Source organism: Mesoplodon mirus (genome assembly GCF_964341445.2).
Source record: "Mesoplodon mirus genome assembly, chromosome: 13".
Lineage (NCBI taxonomy): Eukaryota > Metazoa > Chordata > Mammalia > Artiodactyla > Ziphiidae > Mesoplodon > Mesoplodon mirus.
The window spans coordinates 6,719,111-6,746,968 of NC_138989.1; the positions used below are offsets into that span (position 1 = coordinate 6,719,111).

General features: G+C 44.7%; 1 protein-coding gene across 3 annotated transcripts; it reads left to right on the forward strand.

Annotated features, from left to right (window-relative positions):
- The first annotated feature begins 6,287 nt into the window (after positions 1-6,287).
- Positions 6,288-27,439, forward strand: RILPL2 (Rab interacting lysosomal protein like 2). 3 transcript variants are annotated; one of them, XM_082640347.1, is made up of 4 exons: positions 6,288-6,708; positions 13,825-13,976; positions 19,526-19,639; positions 21,795-22,037. In XM_082640347.1, exons 1-4 carry the CDS (start codon positions 6,388-6,390, stop codon positions 21,886-21,888), a joined length of 681 nt encoding a protein of 226 aa, XP_082496473.1. In that variant the 5' UTR covers positions 6,288-6,387; the 3' UTR covers positions 21,889-22,037. The 3 variants fall into 3 exon arrangements, with proteins under 3 accessions (XP_082496473.1, XP_082496474.1, XP_082496475.1); XM_082640348.1 differs by having other exon boundaries at positions 6,289-6,708; positions 21,401-22,047; XM_082640349.1 differs by lacking the exon at positions 21,795-22,037 and adding an exon at positions 26,920-27,439 and having other exon boundaries at positions 6,290-6,708.
- Positions 27,440-27,858: the final 419 nt, after the last annotated feature.

The window sequence follows — 27,858 nt, forward strand, 5'->3', positions numbered from 1 at the left end:
ATGAGCCACCCACTACTTTTGTTTCCCATGTGAGTTGGGCGATACCTTACTTTATGCTCCTTTTTGCAGTCAGTTTTGTTCCTACTTAAAGGCGGGGGGTGGGGAAAGCACAGCTGCACACTAGTGCAGGCCTGCCTTAACTCTCAGGGTATGAGTGTTCCTGAAATTATTTTTAAAACTTCGTATAATGACGTATCACTTGGACTTTTTAAAAAGCTGTGTTGTAGACATATTCTATGTGTGTTACTGATCCAGCTTTTCATATCTTGTTCCCAAATAATCATATGAACTTGGGGAGTTTCTCATACTTCATATTCTGGAGATAAAGTAGTTTATAATAGTCATAGTAATAATAATAGCCAACATGTATTGAGCACTTACCGTGTGCCAGACGCTGTTCTAAAGCACTTCACGACAATCTTATAAAGTGGCTTCTATCCTTACCCCCATTTTATAGCTGGGAAGACTGAGCCCCAGAGAAGTAATTTCCTTGCCTAAGATCACACAGCTTGCAAGTGACAGAGCCAGTCAAGATCTGAACAGTTGTGGTCTGGTCTAGAATCCACCTTGAACACTATGGTATCACTCACTTTTTCAAATTTGAGGGTGCATGTGCATCAGAATTACCTAGAGCGCTTGTTAAAACACAGAGTGCTGGGGCCCACCCCTAACGTTTCTGATTCAGTGGGTCAAGAATTTGCATTTCTGAAAAGTTTCCAGGTAATGCTGATGCTGCTGGTCTCGGAAACACACTTTAAGAACCTCTGCTGGGTGAAAAAAGAAACAGGCCCCAAATGGAATCACTTGTGCTAAGCCCCACGGCAGCAAAGTAAAACTTAATATATAACTTCAGTTTCAGCCTCTCCCAGGGGTGGAATTTTAAACCAATCAGTCTGGAATTTCCTGATCATCCCTAGTGAGGTAACCTGCTTGGTAGACTCCCCACCTTTACCTCCAAGGGAAAGTGACCTTACCTGAAATCCTTTCCTTTGTTTATGATTTCCTTGTCTTATCCCCCTTTTCTGCCTTTAAAAAGCTTCCATTTGTACAGCTCCTCTGAAGCTCTTTTCTACTTGCTAGATGAGATGCTGCCCAATTCATGAATCATCAAATAAAGCCAAGGAGATTTTCAAATATACTCAGTTGAATTTTTTTTTTTAATATTTATTTAGGGGCTTCCCTAGTGCAGTGGTTAAGAATCCGCCTGCCAATGCAGGGGACACGGTTCGAGCCCTGGTCTGGGGAGATCGCACATGCCGCGAACCACCTAAGCCCGTGCGCCACAACTACTGAGCCTGCACTCTAGAGCCTGCAAGCCACAACTATTGAGCCCGCGCGCCTAGAGCCCACGCTCCACAACAAAAGAAGCCACCGCAATAAGAAGCCTAAGCACCACAAGGAAGAGCAGCCCCCACTCGCTGCAACTAGAGAAAGCCCACGCGCAGCAACAAAGACCCAGTGCAGACAAAACTAAAAGAAATAAATTTAAAATATTTATTTATTTATTTATTTATTTAGTCTGTGCCAGGTCTTAGTTGTGGCTCACAGGTTCTTCACTGTGGCATGCGGGATCTTTAGTTGCGGCATGCAGACTTCTTAGTTGTGGCATGCGTGCGGGATCTAGTTCCCCGACCAGGGATCGAATCCAGGCCCCCTGCACTGGGAGCATGGAGTCTTACCCACTGGACCACCAGGGAAGTCCCGAATTTTGTTTTTTAACAGCTGTAATTCAGAATTGTTTTCATAATTTCCCAACGGAGAGAGAAGGGTCATGATTATCTACCAACAGATTGTCCAGTTCTATGAGGGATCTAAGAGTTAAGATCATTAACACTTGATAATAACAACCAGTGTCCATTGATGCTTATGATGTGCTGGACACTGGATGAGGCACTTTCCACAAATTATCTCATTTAATCCTCACACCAGTTTTGGGGAATACTTTTATTTTTCCACGTTGACTGTAGGAAATGGGGATTTGGAGATTAGAGAATTTGATCAAACTTATGTACCAGGAAGTAACAATTGTGAGGTTCAAGGCAAAACTACTTAACTCCACAGCCCTGTTGGCTACTACATTACAGTCCTGGCACATAGTAGGTGCTCAGTAAATAAGTTGTCGAATGAACAAAAGAATCTTTTTTTTATATCAAAATCCTAGTTACTCAATGGAAGACTTTGACTTTTCAAAAGTGCGATTTACCAGGTTTCACTGTGTAACAAAGAAGGAAGGAAGATATGGTGCCTTAGAGGATGAATTTCTAGAGAAATTTCAAGGCAGAAGGAACTTTTGAAAAGGACAGTGGTGCAGAAGAGATTCATACCAGCAGTGGTGGCTGGGGATCCTGATGGTAAAAATAAATGCAGCAACATTAAATTCTTTCTGATAAGCATTGCTCTGCGAAGGCTACATTCCAACAATGATGTTCGGTGGTTTTTAGTCTATTCACAGAGTTGTGCAACCATCACCACAATCTAATTTTAGAACATTTTCATCACCCCAAAAAGAAGCCCTGTCTGCATTAGCACTCACTCCCCATCCCCCTCTCCCAGCTGTAGACAACCACTAATCTACTTTCTATCTCTATGGATTTGCTGTTGTGCACATTTCATATAAATGGAATCATACAATAGGTGGCTTTTGTGGCTGGCTTCTTTCACTCAGTAAAATGTTTTCAAGATTCATCCACATTGTAGCATCTGTCAGTGTTTCATTCCTTACCTCCTTACCAGCACTTTATCGAGGTATAATTTACCTAAAGGAAATACACAGTGTTAAGCATACAGTTCCGCAATATTTCACTCATGTGACCTTCACCAAGATCAAGATGTAGCACATTTTCATCAACCCATAGAGTTTCCTCACATGTTAAAAGAAGGAAAACTGGTAAAGTACACACAAAATTTATTTTACAACCTTAACCATTTTTAAGTGTACAGTTCGGTAGTGTTAAGTACATTCATATTGTGCAACCAAACTCCAGAACTTTTTCACCTTACAGAACTGAAACTCTATACCCACTAAACAACAACCCTCCATTCCCCCCTCCCCCAGCCCCTGGCAACCACCATGCTACTTTCTGTTTCTGTTTTCTAGTTTGTACACTAGATATCTCATATAAGTGAAATCATATAGTATTTATCTTTTGATGACTGGCTTAATTTCACTTAACACAATGTCCTCAAGATTCATCGATATTGTGGCATGTGTCAGAATTTCCTTCCTTTCTAAGGCAGATTAATATTCCATTGTATGTATACACCACATTTTTTTTATCCATTCATCTGTGGATGGACATTTGGGTAACTTCCACCTTTTGGCTATTGTGAATAATGCTACTATGAACATGAGTGTGCACATATGACACCCTGCTTTCAATTCTTTTGGATATGTACCTCAAAGTGGTATTGCTGGATCATATGATAATTCTATTTTTCATTTTATTTATTTATTTATTTTTCTTCTTATTATTATGTTTTTATACAGCAGGTTCTAATTAGTCATCCATTTTATACACATCAGTGTATCCATGTCAATCCCAATCACCCAATTCATCACACACACCCCACTCCCACCCCCGCCGCTTCCCCCTCTTGGTGTCCATACGTTTGTTCTCTACATCTGTGTCTCAGTTTCTGCTCTGCAGGGACTTCCCTGGCAGTCCAGTGGTTAAGACTCTGCACTTCCACTGCAGGGGATGCAGGTTTGATCCCTGGTTGGGAAACTAAGGTCCCACATGCCGTAAAGTGTGGCCAAAAAAAAAAAAAAAAGAAAAAGAAATGCAATTGATATTTTATATTGATCTTGTATGCTGCAACCTTGAGCTCATTTATTAGCTCTAATAGTTTTTTTGTGGATTCTTTAGCCTGTTAATACGGTGGATTACATAGATTGATTTTTTTTTTAGTATTTATTTATTTATTTTTGGCTGCATCGGGTCTTGGTTGCAGCTGCGGGATTTTTTTTTTTTTTTTTTTTTTTAATGGCTGTGTTGGGTCTTCGTTGCTGTGCGCGGGCTTTCTCTAGTTGCGGTGAGCAGGGGCTACTCTTCGTCGCGGTGCATGGGCTTCTCATTGCGGTGGCTTCTCTTGTTGCGGAGCACGGGCTCTAGGCGCGCAGGCTTCAGTAGTTGTGGCTCGCGGGCTCAGTAGTTGTGGCTCATGGGCTCTAGAGCGCAGGCTCAGTAGTTGTGGCTTAGTTGCTCCGCGGCATATGGGATCTTCCCCGACCAGGGCTCGAACCCGTGTCCCCTGCCTTTTTGAGACAAAGGATCATACATCAAAATGACATACTGACATTTTACATAAACTTCACCAAAGACACATAGTCCAGGTAAGCAAGCAATTAAGTCACTATGACTCCCTACAGAGTTTGGAAACAGTGCTGATCTTTTAAGCGGTTATATTGCTAGCATCAGAAGAAAGGGAAAAAAAAGTTGACCTTTGTGGTCAAGCAGGCATTCCCACCTTTGAGGAGGTCTGGTTAATGTATAATGCAAATGTGCATTGCACATGAGAGAGGGAGAGAGGAGGCCCAAATGGACAGAGAGAGAATTTTATGTTTACATTTTCTTGTCCTGCCTTAAGATATAAATTTTATTTCATCAATGTAGTCCAGTTTATCTACTTTTTCTTTTGTTTCTTTTTCTGTGTTTTTTAAAAACTCATTGCCAAATCCATTGACATAAAGCTTTTCCACTATGTTTTCTTCTTAGAGTTTTATAGCTTAGGCCTTTGATCCATTCTGAGTTAATTTTTGTATATGGTGTAAGGTAAGGTACATCACACTTTTGCATGTGGGTATCCAATTTTCCCAACACCATTTGTTGAAAAAACTATCCTTTCCCCAATGAGCAGTCTTGGCACCCTTGTTGAAAATGATTTGACCGTGTTTGTGAGGGTTTCTTTCTGGACCCTCCATTCCTTCATTCCTTTTTATGAGTGCATAATAGTCCATTGTATGGATATACCATATTATACTTACGGTAAACCTAATATTTCTCCATATTTAATCACAGGGTGTTGTCAGGTCTCTGATTAATGGATTACTGAGCCCTTGCCTGGGGCCTTGTTTGATCATTAAAACACTGTACCATTGTACCATCTGAAAATAGTGTCTGTTTGCTTTTTGTTTGTTTGTTTTATCCTTATCCACTCTCCATTTTGACTCCACAACTTCACTGTGGAGAAAATCTGGTATACCTACCACGAAGAAAACTGCCAATACATTCCTGGGAAAGACAAGCTCCATTGCTGGGTTGTCTGCCTATGACTGTTACAAACCCTGAATTAAATCTAAAATAACCTGTTTTGTAATCCACACGGCTAATATTCTCAGTCATATCCTGTGTAGCTGCAGAATGTTTTCTAATTTCAAAGCAGTGATTTGTGTCTTATCTATTACTCCTCCCTCCCCAACCCAAGTGCCAAGCGCCTGGCACACAAGCTTAGTGTTTGTTGGAGGGAAGAATCCAGAATACCCGCTGACAGTTTTTGAGCCTTTCCTAAGTGCTTTTTGTCACAGTCATTGTCTCATGATCTCATATATTCCTCACAACAACCCTACTCCGTAGGTACGGTTATTTACACAGGAGTAAAGTGACGCTCGGAGGAGTTAAGTAACTTGCAAAGGCCACACGCTGGTCAAGTGAAGGAACCCAGGATAGAGCCAGGTGCATAGCGCAGGGAATCTCCATTTAACTGAGGGTCAGATGCCGCCGGTCCCGGTGACCATAGGCCTGGAAGCTCTGCGCAACACAGACCACTAGACTCCCGCGCGCTGCCACCAACTGCTGTTTTCTGATTTGCCGCACGCTTCAGAAAATATTCTCAGAGACCGGATGTGCCTCCCCGTACCATGCAAATTCTATGGCTGGAAAACATGAGTGCAGAAAGGGAAGAGTTGTGTGCTTTTTAGCCTCCCTCCCAGAATGCGGTGGAAACTCCGCCCCTGTCTCCGTGGAAACCCGGCTTCTGCGGTGGCTGTCACCAAGGGCGGAGCTGGGGTCGCTGCCCCTCCCCCTGTCTGCAACAGCTCTCTGGCTGGGAGCGATCACTGTCACCCCTTAACCTCTCTGTTCCTCTTCGCGGCGGCCCTCCCTTTCCCTTGTCCTTTCGTGCCCCAAGCCACAACCTGGAGCCCGCACTCCCGCACGGGACTCCGCTGGGACGGTGCACCGGGAGTCCTGGCCTGCGAGCTGCCCTGCGTGGCCTCCTCCTACAGCCTCTCTCCGGGCCCGCCCCTCGGCTGCGCTGATTGGCTGCTCCTGCCCCGCCCTGAACAGGCAGGGTCCACTGCCCCGCGGAAAGTTTTCTGTGCCGGGAGGAAGCTGGACATTCGGAAACTCCGAGAAAGCAGCTCCGGAGGCTGCAGGGGTCTGGGCGGCCATGGAGGAGCCCCCTTTGCGAGAGGAGGAAGAGGAGGAGGGGGACGAGGCTAGGCCCGAGGGGGCCCTGGGCAAGAGCCCCTTCCAGCTGACCGCCGAGGACGTATATGACATCTCCTACGTGATGGGCCGCGAGCTGATGGCCCTGGGCAGCGACCCCCGGGTGACACAGCTGCAGTTCAAGATCGTCCGTGTCCTGGAGATGCTGGAGACGCTGGTGAATGAGGGCAGCCTGACGGTGGAGGAGCTAAGAATGGAGCGGGACAACCTCCGGAAGGAGGTGGAGGGGCTGCGGAGAGAGGGCTCGGCGGCCGGCAGGGAGGTGAGTGCGGGGAGCGGCCACTGGCAGGAGGGACGCTTTCTTCTCTTGAACATCCAAGCCCCTCAAAACAAATCACTACGAGTATGCAGTCCTCAGATTAGAAGCGTTAAGAGGGTTTACATTAATCGAGCACTTGCTCGGTGCTGGACCCTGTGCCGAGTGTGTTCTAAAGCAGCGGCTTCCAGCATTTTTGACCAGGACCTTGAGCAGTGGTTCTCAAGCTTTAGCAGCCATCAAAATCACCTTGAGTGTTCGTTAAAACACAGATTGCCCGGCCCCAGCTGCAGAGTTTCTGACTCAGTAGGTCTGCAATGGGACCTGAGAATCTGCATTTCTCACAAGTTCCAAGATGATGCTGATTCTCTTGGTCCAGGTTTCACACTTTGAGAAACTTTGACCTAGAGTAAGAAATACTTTTTAACTAAAGAGAAATTAGTACTTATGACCACAAAAATATACATATAAGAATATTCAGGGCTTCCCTGGTGGCGCAGTGATTAAGAATCCACCTGCCAATGCAGGGAACACGGGTTTGAGCCCTGGTCCAGGAAGATCCCACAGGCCGCGGAGCAACTAAGCCCGTGCGCCACAACTACTGAGCCTGTGCTCTAGAGCCTGTGAGCCACAACTCCTGAGCCCGCGAGCCAGAACTACTGAAGCCCGCACACCTAGAGCCCGTGCTCCTCAACAAGACACCGCAATGAGAAGCCCGCGCACCGCAACGAAGAGTAGCCCCCACTCACGGCAACTAGAGAAAGCCCCCACACAGCAACAAAGACCCAACTCAGCCAAATATTAATTAATTAATTTAAAAAAAGAATATTCAGAGCAGCTTTATTCATAATTGTGCCAAACTGGAAACAATCCAAATGGAAAAGAGGAATCAATTTTTTTAATTGTGGTACATTCATATGATGGAATACTACACAACAATGAAAAAGAGCAAGAGTAGTGATACACACAACTGTATGGATGAATCCTACAGATACTACATTGAGAGACAGAAGCCAGGGACAAAAGAGAGCATCCTGCATGTGGAATTCAAGAACAGGCAAAATAATCTTTACTTATAGAAGACAGGTTGATGGTAGCCCTGGGATGGGGTGGGGGGCAGGAGGGACATTTATAGAGAATTCATCCAGGTGTGGTTACATGGGTGTACACATATGGTAAAAATTGTCAAGCTATAAACTCAAGATTAGTGCATTTTTCTGTATATATGTTATATCCCATTTTACAAAATTACATTTTACGTTGATATCCAGTATTGATGAAACAAAAGTTTCAACGATTTACCCTAACTCTCCCTTACTGAACATGATGTACAGTCATGCTTTCCTCTTCTATTTTTATGAAGTTTTAAATTATTTTGCAACTCACTGAATTAATATCATGACTCATTAGTGAATCTCCAGCTACAGTTTAAAAAAAAAAACAAAACCGCCCCAAGGGGATTATCTCATTTAATCCTCATACTATTATTATTCCCATTTTACAGAAATGGAGGCATAGAACAGTTAAGTAATTTGCCTGAGGACTTAACAACAAGTAAGAGGTGGAGGCAGGATTTGAGCTCAGAGATGCTAGTCATAACCACACTGTACTATGACCTTTCTTGTAGTAACATTTGATGAGTGACTGCACTGTGTGGGCTCTGGAGCTATGGCGCTAAATTAGATAAGGACCCTGCCTTCACGGAGCTTCACATCTAGTGGGAGAGGCAAGACACACAGACCTCCAAAACTAGACCACAAGATTACAAACTGAGAAGTATGCCATGAAAGGACAACAGGAACTGGGTGGCTGAAACTCATAGGGAAGAGTGAAGGTTTCTGGTAGCTTCCTTGGTACTCTTTTATTTCACCTACTCATTGCTCACGGTGACAATTATATTTGTAGATAAGGTTCTTCTTTAGTATCCATCATATGAGATGGTTGAGTGTCATGATTAGTAGCCTGACTTTTTTTTTTTTTTTTTGGCTGTATGCGGGCCTCTCACTGCTGTGGCCTCTCCCGTTGCGGAGCACAGGCTCCGGACGCGCAGGCCCAGCGGCCATAGCCTGACTTTTGAGATTCAAGAGCAGTTAAATGACTTGCCTAAGATCCCTCAGCTCACATTCTGTGCTCTTTTCCTGTCACCTCCAACTCCAGACACAAGGATATGGAGAAAGCCCCATCACGGACCATGAACAGTGTGGTCTGCACGCGGGCCGGGTCATTTCCTGTCTGGGGCATAGCAGACACATCGTCAGCCAGCAGATGAGCTGCCACATTTTCCTCCCAAACTGTAGTCTTAAGAACAGGGGTGGGGCAAAAGGCAGGGAAAATGAGTATTTAGTGTCACTAGACAGTTTGTAAAAACTGCCCTAGTGTTGTTTTTTTTTCTTTCTTTCCTTCTTGTTTTTTTAGTTACCATTTTTAGTTGTGGTAGACATAAAATTTACCATCTTTTTAAGTGCAGAGTTCAGTGGCCTTAAGTCATTCACAGCCATTATTATGCAACCATCACCACCATCCTCTCCAGGACTCCTGTCTTGCGAAACTGAAACTCTGTACCCACTAAACACTAACTCCAAATGCCCCCTCTCCCTCAAGCCTCTGGTAACTACTGTTCTACTTTCTGTCTATATGCATTTACCTATTCTAGGTACCTCATATAAGTAGAGTCGGATAATCTTTGTCCTTTTGCCACTGGCTTATTTCACTTAATGTCCTCAAGGTTCTTCCATGTTGCGGCATGTGTCAGAATTTCCTTCCTTTCTAAGGCTGAATAATATTCCATTGTATGGATCCACCACAGTTTGTTTATCCATCTGTTGATGGACACTTGGGTTGCTTCCACCTCTTGACTTGTGTGAATAATGTTGCTATGAACGTGGATCTATAAATCTCTCTTTAAGTCCCTGCTTTCAAGACTTTTGGGTATATACCCAAAAGTGGAATTGCTGCATCACATGATAATTCTATTTTTAATTTTTTTTTTTTTGCGGTACACGGGCCTCTCACTGTTGTGGCCTCTCCCGTTGCGGAGCACAGGCTCCGGATGTGCAGCCTCAGCGGCCATGGCTCACGGGCCCAGCCGCTCGGTGGCATGTGGGATCCTCCCGGACCGGGGCACGAACCCGTGTCCCCTGCATCGGCAGGCGGACTCTCAACCACTGCGCCACCAGGGAAGCCCTATTTTTAATTTTTAAAGGATCTGCCATTCAGTTTTTCATAGTGACCACACCATTTTATATTCCTACCAGCAACGCACAAGAGTTCCAATTTTTCCACATCCTTGCCAACACTTACTTTCTGTTTTGCTTGTTTGATTACAGTAGCCATCACAATGGGTATGAGAATAGTTTGTTTCCTTTCTTTTTAAAAAATTTAAGTTCAAAATTCAAGTGTTACAAAAGTGTTTGCCTTGGAAAAGCTCCCTCCCCATCTCTCTCCACCCTTAGCCACCACTTCCCCTCCCTAGAAAAAATTTAAATGATCAGTTTCTTAAAGTAACCAGAGATACTTTGTGCAAACACAAGCAGATATGAATATATTTTTCCATTATTCACACAAATGATATTGTAATATATATGCCGTTCTGCTTCTTGCTTATTTTCACTTAACGTGGCATGAAAGTTGTACTAAATCAGAATATAAAGAGCTTCCTCACCTTTTAATGGCTTTTGAAAACTTCCATTGTACAGTATTATCAATTGCTCAATGTGAGGGTTCTTAACTTGGAGTTTTTGGAACCCCCAAAGAGGATCATGATTCTAATCCGCAAAATCTATGAACTTGTGTGAGAAGAAATTGTATTTTTATTTTCACCAGTCTCCATCTGAAACATAACACTTTCTTCAATTATGACTGTAGGCAACAAACCACAGTAATATTAGCAGTACCTGTGACAATCGCCAATGGAAATCACAGATGTTTTCATACCCCATTACAGGGTAGTGCAGATCTCAAAACTTTGTTTTCCTTCTGTATCTTATTAGACCTGTGGCTACATCATGTTATTTAATAAAGAAGCAGGTCTAGGAATCACAGATTTATTTTTAGAAGATTTTGATGAATGTGTTATCTTAGTTGGTTTTCTTGTAATTCTATGCCTTTTATACATTTAAAATCAGTATTTTGAGATGGAATCCATGTGGGCTTTACCAGGCTGCCATAAGGGTCCACGGCACACAAAAAAAAGGTTCAGTATCTCTGCTTTAACCAGTTTCTTATCAAAAGACCTTCATTTTCCAATCGTTTGCTCCGACCCCATGCAACAGTGAATTATTCTGACTTATAGCAGTTGGCCCCCTCAGTATCTAAGGGAAGTGGATTCACTGGGTCAAAGGAAAGCTGGAAGTTTTTTAAAATTTTTTATTTATTTATTTATTTATTTATTTATGGCTGCATTGGGTCTTCATTGCTGTGCGCGGGCTTTCTCTAGTTGCGGCGAGCGGGGGCTGCTCTTCGTTGTGGTGCACGGGCTTCTCATTGCGGTGGCTTCTCTTGTTGCAGAGCACGGGCTCTAGGTGTGTGGGCTTCAGCAGTTGCAGCTCGTGGGCTCTACAGCGCAGGCTCAGTAGTTGTGGCGCACAGGCTTAGTTGCTCCGTGGCACGTGGGATCTTCCCGGACCAGGGCTCGAACCCATGTCCCCTGCATTGGCAGGTGGATTCTCAAACCACTGCGCCACCAGGGAAGTCCCCCACATTGGAAGGTTTAATAAGTATTGTCAAGTTGCACTCCAAAGGGGTTAAAGAGATTGGCTCCCTCTGCAATCAGTGAAGGAACGGGTTTCCCTGCTGATGTTTATCAATCCGAGAGGAGGAATGTGGTCACTATTGCATTTCTCTTTATAGTGAGGCTTATTCTTTTTATCACCTGTAGAATATTCCAGAGTGTGGTTGTGCCTTAGTTTGTTTAACTAGACTTCTGCTAATGGACATTTAGGTTGTTTTCAAATATTTGCTTTATTTTAACTTTAGTTTGAAAAAATGTCAAACCTATGGAAGAGTTGCAAGATAAGTACAATGAACACTTGTATATCTTTCACATCAATTCAGGTGTTATATTCAGGTGTATGTATATATGTGTTTGTGTGTGTGTATAGTATGTCTTAAGAGATACACACTGAAGTATATACACACATACATACATGTATATGTGCACATATGTACTCATATTTAACAGATATTTATGTCTATATATTATTTATTCACTCAAAATCTTCAGACATTATGTTGGCTGCAGAGTTAGTAAAAGATTAGGATCTTTCACCCTAAATACTAAATACTTCAGTGTGTATCTCCTAAGATATATTATTACATAACCACAATAAATAATTGAATTCAGGGAGAAAAGTTGATAGAATACTAAGATCTAATATGCCATCCCTATTCAAAATTCATAATAATGTCCTTTATCGCATTTTTTTTTTCTGATGCAAGATCCAATGCAGGGTTATACGGTACCTTTAGGACATACCTCTTTAGTCAGCTTTAGTCTGGAACAGTTCCTCAGCTTTTCCTTGTCTTTCATGACCTTGACATTTTTGAAGATTGTATATCAGTTAGTCTGTAGAATGTCCTTCAACTTGGGCTTGTTCTGATGTCTCCTCATGGTTAGATTCAAGTTATACATGTTTAGCAGGGACACCACTTAAGTGATGCTGTGTCCATCTCAGTGCCTCATATCAGGAGGCACCTGATTCAGTTTGTCGTTATTGGTGATGGTAACTTCTATCACTTGGTTAAGGTGGTGTCTGCAAGATTTCTGCACTGTACGGGTGTCTTTATTCCCTTTGTAATAATGCATAAGTAGCCTATGGGAAAGTACTTTGAAACTGTGAAATATCCTGTTCCCCAACAAACTTTCACCCAAAAGTTTTAGGTCCATTCATTCGTCTTGCCTGAATCAATTATTACTGCGTTGGTTGCAAAAGGATGATTTTCTAACTCTATCATCTTCTACACGTATTAATTGGCATTCTTCTGTAAAGTACAGATCCCCCTCCTCCTTTCTGGTATTAGTCCGAGTTCTCCAGAGAAATAGAACAGTAGGAGATATAGATGTAGATATAGACACAGATGAGAATATTTTTTATAGGAATCGGCTCACGTGGTTATGGAGGCCGAGAAGACCCACAATCTGCTGCCTGCAAGCTGTAGAATAAGGAAAGCCGGTGGTATAATTCAGTCCAAGTCAGAAGGCTTGTGTCAGGGGGCTGATGGTATAAGTCTTGGTCTAGGTCCAAAAGCCCAAGAACCAGGAGGGTTGATGCGCACTGTCCAAGGGCAGGAGAAGAAGGATGTCCTGCTCAAGCAGGGAGTGAATTCACCCTCTCTCCACCTTTTTGTTCTATTCAGGCCCTCAATGGATTGGATGATGCCCACCCACACTGGGGAGGAGGCTCTGCTGTACTCAGGTCACCAAGTCAAATGCTAATCTCTTCCAGAAACACCTTCACAGACACACCCAGAAATAATGGGTTAACCAGCTGTCTGGGCATCCCTTAGCCCAGGCAAGTTGACACATAAGATTAGCCATTACATCCCCATTAATTAGTTAATTAATTTAAATTTAAATTTTTATTTATTCTATTTTTTTGGTCACGCCACTCAGCATGTGGGATCTTAGTTCCCCGACCAGGGATTGAACCCAGGCCCCTTGCAGTGGAAGCTTGGAGTGCTAACAACTGGACCACCAGGGAATTCCCTAAATTAAAAATTTTAAGTATGGATTCCTGAATCCTGTTTTTATTTGATGGGTTATTATCCATTCCTGTTACTATTCACGCGGATACTCAAGTCGTTCAGTTTGGCCAGTAGGAGTGCCTTCAAACTGTGTCCTTTTGATCTGTCTCCATCCCTTACACAATGGAATGTTCCAGACTCAACTTGGAGTTTCCCTGTTCCAGCCCTGGACTCAGCTATTCTCCAAGGAGCCCTGGCTCCTTTCTTGGAGAATGGTACTTAAAATTCTTGTCTCTTTACCATCAACCAAACACTTCCAACAGGCAACGTCTCATCTCATCGGGTCCCTGGGAGTGGTAACAGAACAAGAGAACTTTCCTTTCTGGGATAGACAGTCCATCCTCATGAGGGAAACTGTATAAGTGATGTCTTTTCTTACAGGTGAACCTGGGACCAGACAAAATGGTGGTTGACCTGACAGATCCCAACCGACCACGCTTTACTCTACAGGAGCTGAGAGACGTGCTACAGGAGCGCAACAAACTCAAGTCGCAGCTGCTGCTGGTACAGGAAGAGCTGCAGTGCTATAAGAGGTGGGCTGTGCTGCCTGGGGCTCCTACACTGCAGAGCAAGACACTGCCTAGAATTCCTTGATATATTACACATCTGTTCTTATGTTCGTCCAATCTACTTATTGAAGACCCACTATATGCCAGACACTATTCCTGGCACTGAGGGTAGAGCAGGAACAAAACAGAAAGTCTGTGCTAGTCTAGGAGGAAGACAGGCAATCAGCCAGGAGGCCTGCAGTGAACACACAGGATAATGGTGGTGAATGCTGAAGAGAATGTAGATCAAGGTGACATGACAGAGAGCAGAGTGCTGGGGGGGCCCTGCTTTAGACTGGGTGGTCAGGGAAGACCCCCCTGAGGTGAATGACAAGAAGCAGCCAGCCATGTAAAGATTTGGTTGCATAAAAGTAGAACAAGAAGTGCAAAGGCCCTGAGGTAGGAACCCATTTGGCCAATTTAAGAGACCCACCGTGGTGGAACTTGGAATGTGAGGTAGAGGATGGTCCAGAAGAGACCAAGGAGTGGCCTTTTTGGCCACAGGAAGGAGCTCTAGTTTGGGGGTTTTTAAAAAAATAAATTTATTTATTTATTTATTTAGGGTTTTTAAAAAATATTTATTTATTTATTTGAGGTTTTAAATTTTATTTATTTATTTATTTATTTATTTGGGTCTTCGTTGCTGTGCGTGGGCTTCTCATTGTTGTGGCTTCTCTTGTTGCGGAGCACGGGCTCTAGGCATGCGGGCTTCAGTAGTTGTGGCTTGCGGTCTCTAGAGCTCAGGCTCAGTAGTTGTGGCGCATGGCCTTAGTTGCTCCACGGCATATGGGATCTTCCCAGGCCAGGGTTCAAACCTATGTCCCTTGCATTGGCAGGCAGATTCTTAACCACTGCGCCACCAGGGAAGCCCAGGAGCTCTAGTTTTATTGTAAGTGTAATGAGAAGATTTTGGGAAGTCTTAAGGGAATGACACAGTCTGATTTACTGTTTTAAAAGATCAGTGTGGTGATTTTGATAACTGAATGACTTGGTTATGTGAGCGAATGTCCTTGTTCTTTGGAAAGACATTTAAGCATTTAGGAGTGAGGGGGTAAGATGTCTCCAGTTTACTCTCAAGTGGTTCAGGGAGAAGATGGTTGCATGGGTGGATGGGTAGGTAGGTGGATAGGTGGATGGATGGGTAGATAGATACACGGGTAAGCATTTGAGGGATCTGGGTAGATGTACGGGGAGTTTTTGTACTAGTATTACACCTTTTCTCTAAGTTCGAAATTGTATAAATATTAAAAGTTAGAAAAGATCACAGTAATCCTGCGTAGAGGAGGAACTGTAGGACAAGCAAGAAAGGAAATAAGGAAGCTATTGACGTAGCAGGTTTGGACCTCGCTTTATCTTCTGCACCATGTTTCCCCAAATAGTTTTACTTTATGTAGGTGTTTCTTGAAAAGGGGGCTCTGGGGTGTTCCCCGGTGGTCCAGTGGTTAGGATTCGGCGCTTTCACTGCTGTGGCCCGGGTTCAATCCCTGGTCGGGGAACTCAGTTCGCACAAGCCACACAGCACAACCAAAAGGAGCTCTGTGGTTGAATAATTCTGGGAAACACTGAGTTAAACAAAGCAGGTTTCCTTAGAGGCAGGAGAAGGAAAGATCAAGAGAATAAAAACATGGTACCAGGACTTCCCTGTTGGTCCAGTGGTTAAGACTTTGAGCTCCCAATGCAGGGGACGCAGGTTCGATCCCTGGTGGGGGAACTAAGATCCCACATACTTCAGGGTGCCGCCAAAAAGTAAAAACCAAAACAAACAAAACGTATTGCCAACTAATATTTATCAGTGCTTACCACGTGCTAAGTGTATCCCGAGCATCATTTCAATTAGTGTTCACAGCAAGCCTATGAGTTAGGGTAATGTTATCCCCAAGATGATCTAAGGGTCAGAGAGGTCAAGTACCTGCTTGAAGTCCCAGGGCTGGTGGTGGCAACCTTGAGACGTGATGTCAGACAGCCTGACATTAGAGCCTGAGCTTTTAATTATCATGCCACATTTGGACTCGGAAAGTTTGGAAGTAAGGAAATACTCTAATTCAAAACAAAACAAAGCCCCAATGATATTATTCTTTAAATTCATTCAATGTGGCATCATTAAGAGAGCATCAAAGTAAAAATGTCCTCGGAAGCTAAATCCAAAAGAGCTGAGTTCTGCCAACAGGAATTTAATTGTCTTCCTTCTGCTGAGGTTGGAATGCTGTTAATGGAAAGACCTGTCTTCATCTCATTTAATAAGTACTCCAGACACGGTTAGTTAAAAAGAGGAACTGCTAGACTGCCAATGCCATGAGCAGCTTGCTAGTGAATAAAGCAACACGTTAGTTCCAGTTTTGAATTCCCAGAGAACAACAGATGTGCACTCCCCATCTGGTACAGGCCAAGAGACAGACAGCAGGATTCTGTTTAGTCTCCTGTGTTATATATTCTGGAGAAACCAGCATGTCAGCTGAGGTGTTCTCTTAGCAACTGCATCAATTTGGAGGCCCAAGCTCATACTAATGATAGTTTTAACTGAAAGCAGATATGGTCGACTGTTTCCAAAGATGGTCACAAGAGTTTTTCCCATCCTGCATTCCTTTTTAAAAAATTATTTATTTATTTATTTATTTTATTTTTGGCTGCATTGGGTCTTCGTTGCTGCGCGCGGGCTTTCTCTAGTTGCAGCGAGCTGGGGCTACTCTTCATTGTGGTGCACAGGCTTCTCATTGCAGTGGCTTCTCTTGTTGCGGAGCACGGGCTCTAGGTGCGCAGGCTTCAGTAGTTGCGGCACACAGGCTCAGCAGCTGTGGCGCACGGGCTCTAGGGCGCTGGCTCAGTAGTTGTGGCACACAGGCTTAGTAGCTCCGCGGCATGTGGGATCTTCCCGGACCAGGGCTCGAACTTGTGTTCCCTACATTGGCAGGCAGATTCTTAACCACTGTGCCACAGGGGAAGTCCCCCTGCATTTCTTTTGCAATGAGACTTTTCCACTCCTCTCATCGGAGTAGAGGTAGAGTCTATTTTCCGTCCCCTTGAATCTGGACGGCCCTATGACTTGCTCTGACCAATCGAATTTGGTGGAAGTGATGCTGTTTGGCTTCCTAGGTTAAGGCTCTAAAAGGCCTAGCAGCTTCCATGTTTGTGCTCTCAGATTGCTGCCTTGAGACCACCATGCTATGAGGAAGCTCAAGGTAGTCACATGGAGAGGTGACATGAAGAAAACCCAAAGTGTCCCATATGACAGCCCCAGCTGCATCCAGCCCCCAGCTGATCCACCAACTGAATGCAGCCAGTTGAGAACCCCAAACTAGACCATCAGGAGAATCACCAAATGAACCATAAGAAAAAGAGCCATCGTGAGAAGTCATAAATCATCATAGTTTTAAATCACTAAGTTTTAGGGTGTTATGTAATGGTAGATAGTGGGAAAAGGTAATTTTTAGATGATTCTCATATGAATATTATTATAATAAATATATATAATAAAAATAGAAATAATATTAAGTAATAAGAGCCCACTCTTTGCAAAGAAAGAGAGAGAGGGGTAAATTCTGCTATCTGATGTGCATACCTAAAGGGGTATCTCAGTCAGCTCCAGCTGCCATAACAAAACACCAGAGTCTGGGTGGCTTAAACAATAGAAATTTTTTTCCTCACAGTTCTGGAGGCTAGAAGTCCAAGATCAAGGTGCCAGTATGGTTGGTTCTGGCTCTTCCTGGCTTGTAGACAGCTGCCTTCTTGCTGTGTCCTCAAATGGTGGGGAGAATGAGAGAGAGAGCAAGCCGTCTGGTGTCTCTTCTTGCAAGGGCACTAATCCCATCATGAGGGCCCACCCTCATGACCTCATGTAAACCTAATTGCCTTCCAAAGGTCCCATCTTCAAACACCATAACATTAAGGGTTAGGGCTTCAACATATGAATTCAGTCTGTAGTAAGGGGAAAATTGATGCCGGTAGCATGGACATAAATTTACCAGTAGGTACCACAACAAAATACCCAAGTGGATCTAATGAGCTTACTGGGTCAGACTTTTTGTTTTTTAATATTTATTTATTTATTTATTTAACTGCATCAGGTCTTAGTTGCAGCGCGTGGGCTCTCTAGTTGTGGGGCCCTGGCTTAGTTGCCCCACAGCATGTGAGATCTTAGTTCCCCAACCAGGGATTGAACCTGCATCCCCTGCATTGGAAGGCAGATTATTTTTTAATATTTTTTAAAAATATTTATTTATTTATTTATCTATGGCTGCGCTGGGTCTTCGTTGCTGCATGCGGGCTTTCTCTAGTTGTGGCGACCAGGGGCTATTCTTCATTGCAGTGCACAGGCTTCTCATCGCAGTGGCTTCTCTTGCAGAGCATGGGCTCCAGGCACGTGAGCTTCAGTAACTGTGGCACGGGGGCTCAGTAGTTGTGGCTCACGGGCTCCAGAGTGCAGGCTCAGTAGTTGTGGTGCATCCCACGGCATGTGGGATCTTCCCGGACCGGGGCTCGAACCCGTGTCCCCTGGATTGGCAGGCGGATTCTTAACCACTCCGCCACCAGGGAAGTCCCATGGAAGGCGGATTCTTAACCACTGGACCACCAAGGAAGTCCCTGGGTCAGACATTGAAATGCTTCACTGTGGTCAGGCTTCTTTTGGTTGCAGGTAACAGAGATCCAATTCAAACTAGCTTAAGCACAAAAGGGAGTTTTATCAGCTCACATAGCTGGGAAGGATCCTGGAATTGGTCTCAGAAATAAAGAAAAAACTGCAACTAAGGCCTCAGGGTTGGAATCAGGGACTGTGTGCCTCTTTCTTTCCTCTTTGCTTCTCTTTATTGGCCTTATTATTTTGTATTAAAGACAGCCCTTCTCTGAATCTTAGGAAGCATGGCTGCTGGCAATCAGCAAGTGAGAGAGAATAGCCTTCTTCCAAGTTCTGTACATCAAATCCAGGGAAATACTCTGGCCCTCTTTGGGTCACCTGACCTAAATATCTTATTGATCAATATCAATCTAGGTCTTATCACCATCTGACTTATTATGTATTTTTAAATTTTACTTATTTATTTGTTTCGTGACTGTTTTCTTCCCCAATGGGATATAAATTGCATGAGAGAAGATATTTTATCTATTTTATTAATTGCTATATCTATATACATTGGTACAATTTGTAGCTTAATAATATTTGTTGAACGAATGAATGAATTCCATTTATTATCTCGCTTAATCCCTCAATCCTAGGAATTAGGTACTGTCATTATCCTTATTTTACTAATTAGGAAATCAACGGTTAAGTTAGAGGATTTATACATGGTTATATTTCTAGCAATTGGAGAAGCTTAAAGTACCAGCCAATGGAATTAGCCAAGGGAAAGAAAGGAGAGGTGTCAACGGTGGAAATGTGGAAGGAAGATTCTAATCATCTGAGTCAGAATGTCTAACTGTAGCATTTCAATGATAATATTATTAATATAATAATAATTATTAAGAACCTTCACTTTCAGAGCTGCACAGATAAGAGATCTGCAAAAAAAACCCAACCCACTTATTTGTCTCCTTTTTCCTAGTGGCCTGATCCCAGCAAGAGAAGGCCCAGGAGGAAGAAGAGAAAAAGATGCTCTGGTTACCAGGGCCAGCAATGCCAGCAATAACAAGGAGGAGAAGACAATCATAAGGAAGCTGTAAGTCACCTGGCTGCCCCCTGTTGCCACTACATAATCACTAAAGGAAGGAGTGGGGGTGAGAGAAGGAGGTCCTGCTCTCCTGGTGGTGGTCTTGCAGCTGATATGAAAACTCATTTCTGGTGTATTATAATATCTGCCAGGCAGTAGTGTAAGCACTTAACATATGTTAATTCATCGACTCTTCACAATAACCCTATGAGGTAGGAACTATTACACTCCCCAACTTACAGATGGGGAAGTCAATACCAAGAAGTAAAATCACGTACCCAAGGTCACACAGATAGTGCATAGTGAAGTCAGGATTTGAACCCAAGGAAATCCAGATTCCACACCCTACTGCCTCCCTATGATATAATAACAATAACCAAATAATAATAATAATACAACCACAAGAAAAACACAGTAACAATAATTATTGGAGTTTAAGGGGGCTAGTTCATCACCAACTTTGGAGGACCCTGGGTCTCCCAGTGCGGGGACCCATAACGCAGTGTCCCCTGAATACTCCCCTCGTGTTCATGCACCATCGTTAATCCCTTGTTTCTTTGGTTGCTGTGCCTCAAACCGTAGAGTGTGGGACACTAGTTAAAATTCAGATTCTCAGATATCAACTCATTGGTTCTAGGATGAGGCCCAGAAATCTGGATTTTTACTAAATTCCCAGACAGTCCTGATGTGGGGAGCCCTTGGACCACACCTTGAGATGCGCCTTTTCTGTCTACAGATGTCAGTACAATTAGGCACACCTTTCCTCCACCCCATGCTGAAGGGAGCAGCTGGTTTGCCTTGGTTGCTTTGAGAATGTCCGGCCTGGTGACAGTTTATCAGCTCCTGGTCTTTTGGATCGAAAGTGAGAAACAGCCTTGATCAGGGATCTCAAACTAGAAAGCCTACAGGGGCCAAGCACTTAATGTGGATAAGTGATGGGGCTGTGGGGTGGGGTAGGGGACAGTTGCCCCTCAGTTCTGTCTGGCCTAGGAATAACATGTTACCAGAGCTTCCGCTTCTTGAGTGAAGCTGAGAAGCCGGATTTGTTCATGGAATGTGATTTCCAAATGCCGGCAAATAATTTAAGATTAAAAATAAAGACTGTACAATCCAAATGGCCCACCATCGCAGGCTGTGTCAGGTCCCAGGCCGCCATCTGGCTCTCGCTCCATTATTCCTGCTTCTCAGGGAGGGCTGAGGGGACCTCGTTTTCTTCCATTCATCCAGTCATTAACCAGTCAACAAACCCTCACTGAGTCTATATTGTGCACCAGGTGTGGTGCTCAAGCTGGGGGTGCTGCAATGACCTATTCTGCAAGGACTTCGCGGACTCCAATTTCACAGGGAAATAATTTTGAGGGATCAGAGATTCTGAGTTACCTTCCAGGGCAGGTTTAATTAAGATGCCTTTGTTTCAAGAGAGAGGAGAAACTTTTTCTTTTCTTTTTCTCTTTTTGGATCTCAGGAACATAGGGTTGCATTAGTGAGTCTCAACTCATGGCACAATGCACCTCATTGTGAGCGTAAGACCCCTTTCTTCTTGGTTTTATTCGTTCCCTCTTTATCCCCATCCCCCATTCCCATTCTGCTTCCCAGCTCCCCTCCCCCTCAGCCAGTCTCATATGGGTATTTATTTACCATGTTCTAAAAATTGTGTATTGTCTTTTGTGGATGTATTTTCAATAGTAACTGATATTTTGTTTAACACTTCATTCTGTTTCCTCGTATTTGTTTTTCTTCACTAAGCACTGTTGTTTTCTTTTTTATCAGGTACTCTTTTTTTTTAGAAAAAGAAATATATATTTAAATTTTTTTTTGGCTGCACCGTGGCACGCGGGATCTTAGTTCCCAGACCAGGGCTGGAACCCGTGCCCCTTACAGTGGAAGCGCAGAGTCCTAACCACTGGACTGCCAGGGAATTCCCTCAGGAACTCTTTTTAAAATTTTAATAATATATTTTACTAACCCAACACATCCAAAATATTATCATTTCAACGTGTGATCACTATAAAACATTATTAATGAGAAATTTTACATTCTTTTTTTAAAATAGTAAAGCCCTTGAAATCTGATATGTATTGTACACTGACAGCACATTTCAGTTAAGACTCGTTATGGGGCTTCTCTGGTGGCGCAGTGGTTGAGAATCCGCCTGCCAATGCAGGGGGCATGGGTTCGAGCCCTGGTCTGGGAAGATCCCACACGCCGCGGAGCAGCTAAGCCCGTGCGCCACAACTACTGAAGCCTGCGCGCCCTAGAGCCCGTGCTCCACAACAAGAGAAGCCACCGCAATGAGAAGCCTGTGCACTGCAACAAAGAGTAGCCCCCACTCACCGCAACTAGAGAAAGCCCGTGCGCAGCAATGAAGACCCAACACAGCCAAAAATAAATAAAATTAATTAATTAAAAAAAAAAGACTCGTTATGTTTCAAGGGCTCAAAAGGCATGTGTAGGGCTTCCCTGGTGGCGCAGTGGTTAAGAGTCCGCCTGCTGATGCAGGGGACGTGGGTTTGTGCCCCGGTCCGGGAAGATCCTACATGCCGCGGAGCGGCTGGGCCCGTGAGCCATGGCCGCTGAGCCTGCGCGTCTGGAGCCTGTGCTCCACAACAGTGAGAGGCCCGCGTTCCGCAAAAAAAAAAAAAAAAAAAAAAAAAGGCATGTGTAGCTAGTGGCTGCTGTATTGGACAGCATGGCTTTAGCCGATATATGGTCAGATGCTTTGGGCTTTGAGAACTGAGTTTGAATGATCTTTTTTTTTTTAAGTGTTTTTTATTTTAATCATACCTAACATAAAATTTACCATTTAAATTATTTTTTAAAAAATTGAAGTATAGTTGGACTTCCCCGGTGGTCCAGTGGTTAAGACTCCACACTTCCAATGCAGGGGCTGCGGGTTCGATCCCTGGACGGGGAACTAAGATCCTGTATGCCATGTGGCGCAGCCAAAAAATAATAATAATAATAATAATAATAATAAACAAATTGAAGTACAGTTGACTTATAATGTATTAGTTTCAGGTATACAGCAAAGTGATTCAGTTTACTTATATATATATTCTTTTTCAGATTCTTTTCCATTATAGGTTATTACAAGATATTGAATATAGTTCCCTGTGCTGTACAGTAGGTCCTTGTTGTTTATCTATTTTATATACAGTAGTTTGTATCTGTTAATCCCAAACTCCTAATTTATCCCTCCCCGCCACTTCCCCTTTGCTCACCATAAGATTGTTTTCTCTGTCTGTGAGACCATTTTAATCACTTTTAAGTGTACAATTCAGTCACATTAAATGCATTAAGATCCTGTGCATCCACCACCATTATCCATTTGCAGAACTGTTTCGTCATCCTGTCCCGAAACTCTGTCCCCATTAACCATTAACTCTTCTGTTCCCCTCTCCAGACCCTGGCACCCACCACTCTACTTTCGGTCTCTATGAATCTGACTACCCTTGGGACCTCATATAAGTGGAGACATGCAGTATTTGTCCTTTCATGACTGGCTTATGTGATTAGCATAATGTCTTCAGGTTCATCCATATTGTACCACGTGTCAGCATTTCTTTCATCTTTAAGGCCCAGTGATATTCCATGGTGTGTATAGACCACATTCGATTTATCCATTCATCTGTTGATGGACATTAAGTAGTTTTTAAGAGCTGTCCATATAGCAGTGTAGACATCCAACTTGTTTCTGACCCCAGCGATGGGATCGCAGGTTGCCTCCCCCACTGTGGACAGTGCTGCAGTGAATATCTCCATGCTTATTCATGTCCTCTCATGGACCTGGGTGTGAATTTCCCAGGGATATACACCCAGAAGTGATATTGCAGGGCCATGGGGCCTATCATCCAGGGTTCCTGCTTATCAAGAAACAAAGGCTCACACAAAAGGAGTGACTGAAAAGATTTAAAGAAGGGACATTTTACAGATGTGGGAACAGAGATACAGGTTGGAGAAGCATGGAGAAGCATCCTGGGGCGGCAATAGAGGGGCGAGGGGCGGGAGCTGTGAGGGGAAGGGGGAGAGTCATACAGGCATGTGGCCTTCAGCAGAGGAGCACACAGAGCCTGGCAGGGACACAGCAGGGAGTGAACGCCCTCGCCTCTCTCTCCTCCCGCCCTCCCCGCGCGCGCAGGTGCTTCCCATTGGCTGAGCCCAGCCGGAAGCTGGAGGACAAGGGAGCTTGCTGAGATCCCCCACAGAGCTCAGCCTCCTGGAGGCGCAGGCTAGAGAAGAGAGGGGATGCTTCTGCGGGGGCAAACAGCCCACAGAGTGCGTGTCTACTCAGTTCAGTTAGTATCACCAGGCTTTCTTGAATGGCTGCATGAAACAGCTTTATCAGACAAGACCACCTGAAACCACATTTACTTACTCTTCCGACAAATACTTATTGAGAGCCTACCATGTGCCAGGCACTGATCTAAGTGCTGGGGATACAGTGAGCAAGACGGAGTCCCTGCCCTCATGGCGCTTACATTCCAGTAGGGGAGGCAGAGAGTGAACCGGTCAGGAAATGTACTAACGGGACAGCTTCAGATGGCCCTACCTGTGCTGAAGACCGTTAAATAGGGTGCTGAGAGAGAGGTTGATCAGGAGCTGCTTTTTTTTTTTTTTTTTAAGTCATTTTTGGCCGCGCCACGCAACTTATGGGATCTTAGTTCCCCAAACGGGGATCGAATCCGGGCCCTGCGCAGTGAAAGCGCGAAGTCCTAACCACTGGACCGCCAGGAAGTTCCCGATAGGGAGCTACTCTAGATTTGGGGAGTCCTGGAAGACTTCTATGGAAAGGCAACATTCGAGCTGAGCCCTGGAAGGCCATAATGACCTGAGTTTCCCTGCCTTCCTGGCAGGGGGAACAGCAGGTGTAAAGGCCAGAGGCTGGAGAGAGCTTGTGCAACAGAGATCACGGTGGCTGGAGCAGCAAAGAGAAGGGAGGTGAGGTTGGAGAAGGGGAGGGAGCGGGTCATTCGGGGCCGAGTGGATCCCGGTGACGACTTTGGGTTTCATTCCAAGTGCTTTGGAAAGACCTTGGAAGGTTTTAAGCTGGGGAGTGACATGTCCATATTCACCTATAAAAAGCTCACTCTGGCTGCTTTGTGAGGAAGGGTTGAGGGGACAAAGTAGGGCCAGTGGGAGTGTTTCTTCCCCAAGAAAGGGTCTCCTGAGGTAAGATAATGAATGAAAGAGCATCTCCACCCTACAGCAGGTGTCAGATCTGAAGGTGTTTATTTGGGACATTCATTGGCTGAGGATCTCACTGTAAACAAGGCTTCCAGACCCATAAGCTACTGGTTTCCTTCTTTCTTTCTTTTTTTTTTTTTTTAAATATTTATTTATTTATTTTATTTTTGGCTGCGTCGGTCTTAGTTGCGGTATCCGGGATCTTTTTGCGGCACGCGAGATCCTTTGCTGAGGCGCATGGGCTTCTCTCTGGCTGTGGCCCGCATGCTCAGTAGTTGCGACACACGCGGGCTTAGTTGCCCCACGGCAGGTGGGATCTTAGTGCCCTGACCAGGGATCGAACCCGTGTCCCCTGCATCAGAAGGCGGATTCTTAACCACTGGACCACCAGGGAAGTCCCCATAAGCTACTGGTTTCTTTCTGCCTCTTCTAGGGGAGTTCTTTGGGTTACTTAATTGGAGTTTGAGCCTGGTACGGCAAAAATACAATGTTTGTAAGCCAGCCTGAGGACACAGGTTCAAAGAGCGTGAGGCCACAATTTCACGATCAGACAAGATTACCGAGCTAATGGAATGAATGAGTGAATGAATGAATGGACGACTCTCCGAAGAAGTAGGTCATGCTGAAAAGGATTTTTGTCTTCGTCCTGAGGACAGTGGGGAGCCATGCAAGGGTTTAAGCTGAGGAGTGCCTGAGCTCTGCACAGTGACGCGGTCGTTCTGGCTGCCGCGTGAGTGGATTGTGGGGGGAGGGGAGGCTGTTCCGCTCCTCCTGGTGGCCTGGCCTGCGGGTGGCAGTGGAGGAGATGAGAGGTGGGGGGATCAGAACACAGCTGGAGTGTGGTGACTAAAATACAGCAGGTGGGCTGAGGGGAGACGAGTGGAGAGCAACTCCCGGTTGCTGGCTTGAATGACTGGGTGGGGGAAGATGACGTTGCCTGAGACAGGCAAGTGGGGTTGGCGGGGTATGCGCAGGCTCGGGGGCGGGCGGTGGAGCCCTAACGCCTGTATCCGCACGTGAGTCAAGGGCTCGTCCTGCCGTTGCTGGCAGAACTGCTAACGGTGCTCAGGAGGTTTGTCTTTGACGGGAAGCAGGAGCCCGTATCCCCATCACTGACGTTTCAGCCCACCAGCCATCTTTGCATCTTTCCTACAACTGGAAATAGCATTGACCCTGTACTTTGTGTCACTGTACTTTGATCAACCCCAGATGTCATTCCTTTTTTAAAGTTTTATTTATTTATTTATTTTTGGCTGCACTGGCTCTTCGTTGTAGCGCAGGCTTTTCTCTAGTTGCGGTGAGCGGGGGCTACTCTTCATTGTGGTGTGTGGGCTTCTCATTGTGGTGGCTGCTCTTGTTGCGGAGCCCGGGCTCTAGGCGCGCGGGCTTCAGTAGCTATGGCAGGCAGGCTCTGTAGTTGTGGCGCACGGGCTTAGCTGCTCCCCGGCATGTGGAATCTTCCCGGACCAGGGATAGAACCTGTGTCCCCTGCGTTGGCAGGCAGATTCTTATCCACTGCGCCACCAGGGAAGCCCCCAGATGTCATTCTTCCTTTTCAAAACTTGGCATGAGGGGGACTGAAGGTTTGTTACTCATGCCTCAGGGGATATCTTTATATGTTTTATCTGTTATATCCAAGAACTTACATGTTACTCTTTATTCATTGCAAATATCTATTTTATAATTGTAGGTACCATTGAGAAGTTATCACTTCCTGTACAATAAAAACCACTTAAAATCAGAAATTAAAAAAAAAAAAAAAGGTTCCAGACTCCATCTGTCAGTCTAGCACAGTAGTTATGTGGGCTCTGGGCCCAAGTCCCGGTGGTTCCAAGATATGCTGTGTGACCTTGGGCCTGTTACTTAACCTCCCATAACCTCAGTTTGCTCATCTATAAAATGGGGGTATTGATTGTACTCCCCTCCTCATGTTGTTATGAGTTTGAAATGAGCTAGTAGATGGAAAGCCCTGGAACAGTGCCTGTCCCATGATGAGCCCTGAGGAAATGGCCTGCAGGAGCTGCTTACAGATTTTGCAGGAGGTTCTGCACCTCCCGCTTCAGAACTCGCTCTGTTCCCTCTGACCCCTCTCTCTCTCCACCCAGGTTCTCTTTCCGATCAGGGAAGCAGACATAGATCTGGGACCACGTCTCAGTTCTCAGAAGACGACTTCAAAAATCATCTCTCAGTACCAGTGCGTACCCACTGCACTTGCTCCTTTGTTCCCCCTCAAAGCTGTCTGAGGAGGAACGGGTGAGGTTTTCTCCCCAGCTGCAGAATTGAACACCCCCGAAGGCTGGGCCAGGGCTTGTGAAGCGGCACAAAGAAATCGAGAAAGCAGAAGGAAAGCGAAACGGGGCCACCTGTAGTCCCACTTCAACCCCCCAAGAGGCCCCCAGCGTGCGGATGTGCTTTCTGCTTCTCAGGGCTCACAAACAACCCAGGACTTTACTGCGTAGCTGTGCAATACACCAGCCCAAATCGGGGTGGGGAGAAGAGGATGCCGGGAAATCTGGTATGGACTTTGCAGTGATGACTTCACTGATGTTTAGTGACTATTTGATTTTGCTAACGTGACTTTCTTTACATGATTTTTTTATGAAAGTAAAATGACTTTTACACTTTCTGTGTTTTAGAGTGGCCTCTTAGAGTTACGTGACCTTGTGTAAGTTACTTCAGCTTTTTGGAGTCTTGGTTTCCAAATCTGTGAACTGTGTACAGTTGACCCTTAAATAACACAGTTTGAACTGCGAAGGTCCACTCACACACAGATCCTTTTTCAATAGTAAATACTGTAGTACTGCACGACCTGCAGTTGGTTGAATCTGCGTATACGGAGGAAACTCGAATATGGAGGGCTGACTATGAGCTGTATGCGGAGTTTTCGACTGTGGAGAGGGTGGGTGTCCGTAACTCCCTGCATTGTTCAAGAGCCAAATACACACACGCACACACGTATATATACATATATAACGTATGTATACCTACATACATATATATATATGGTGCACATACATCTCATTGAATCTAAGTGAGGCACCATG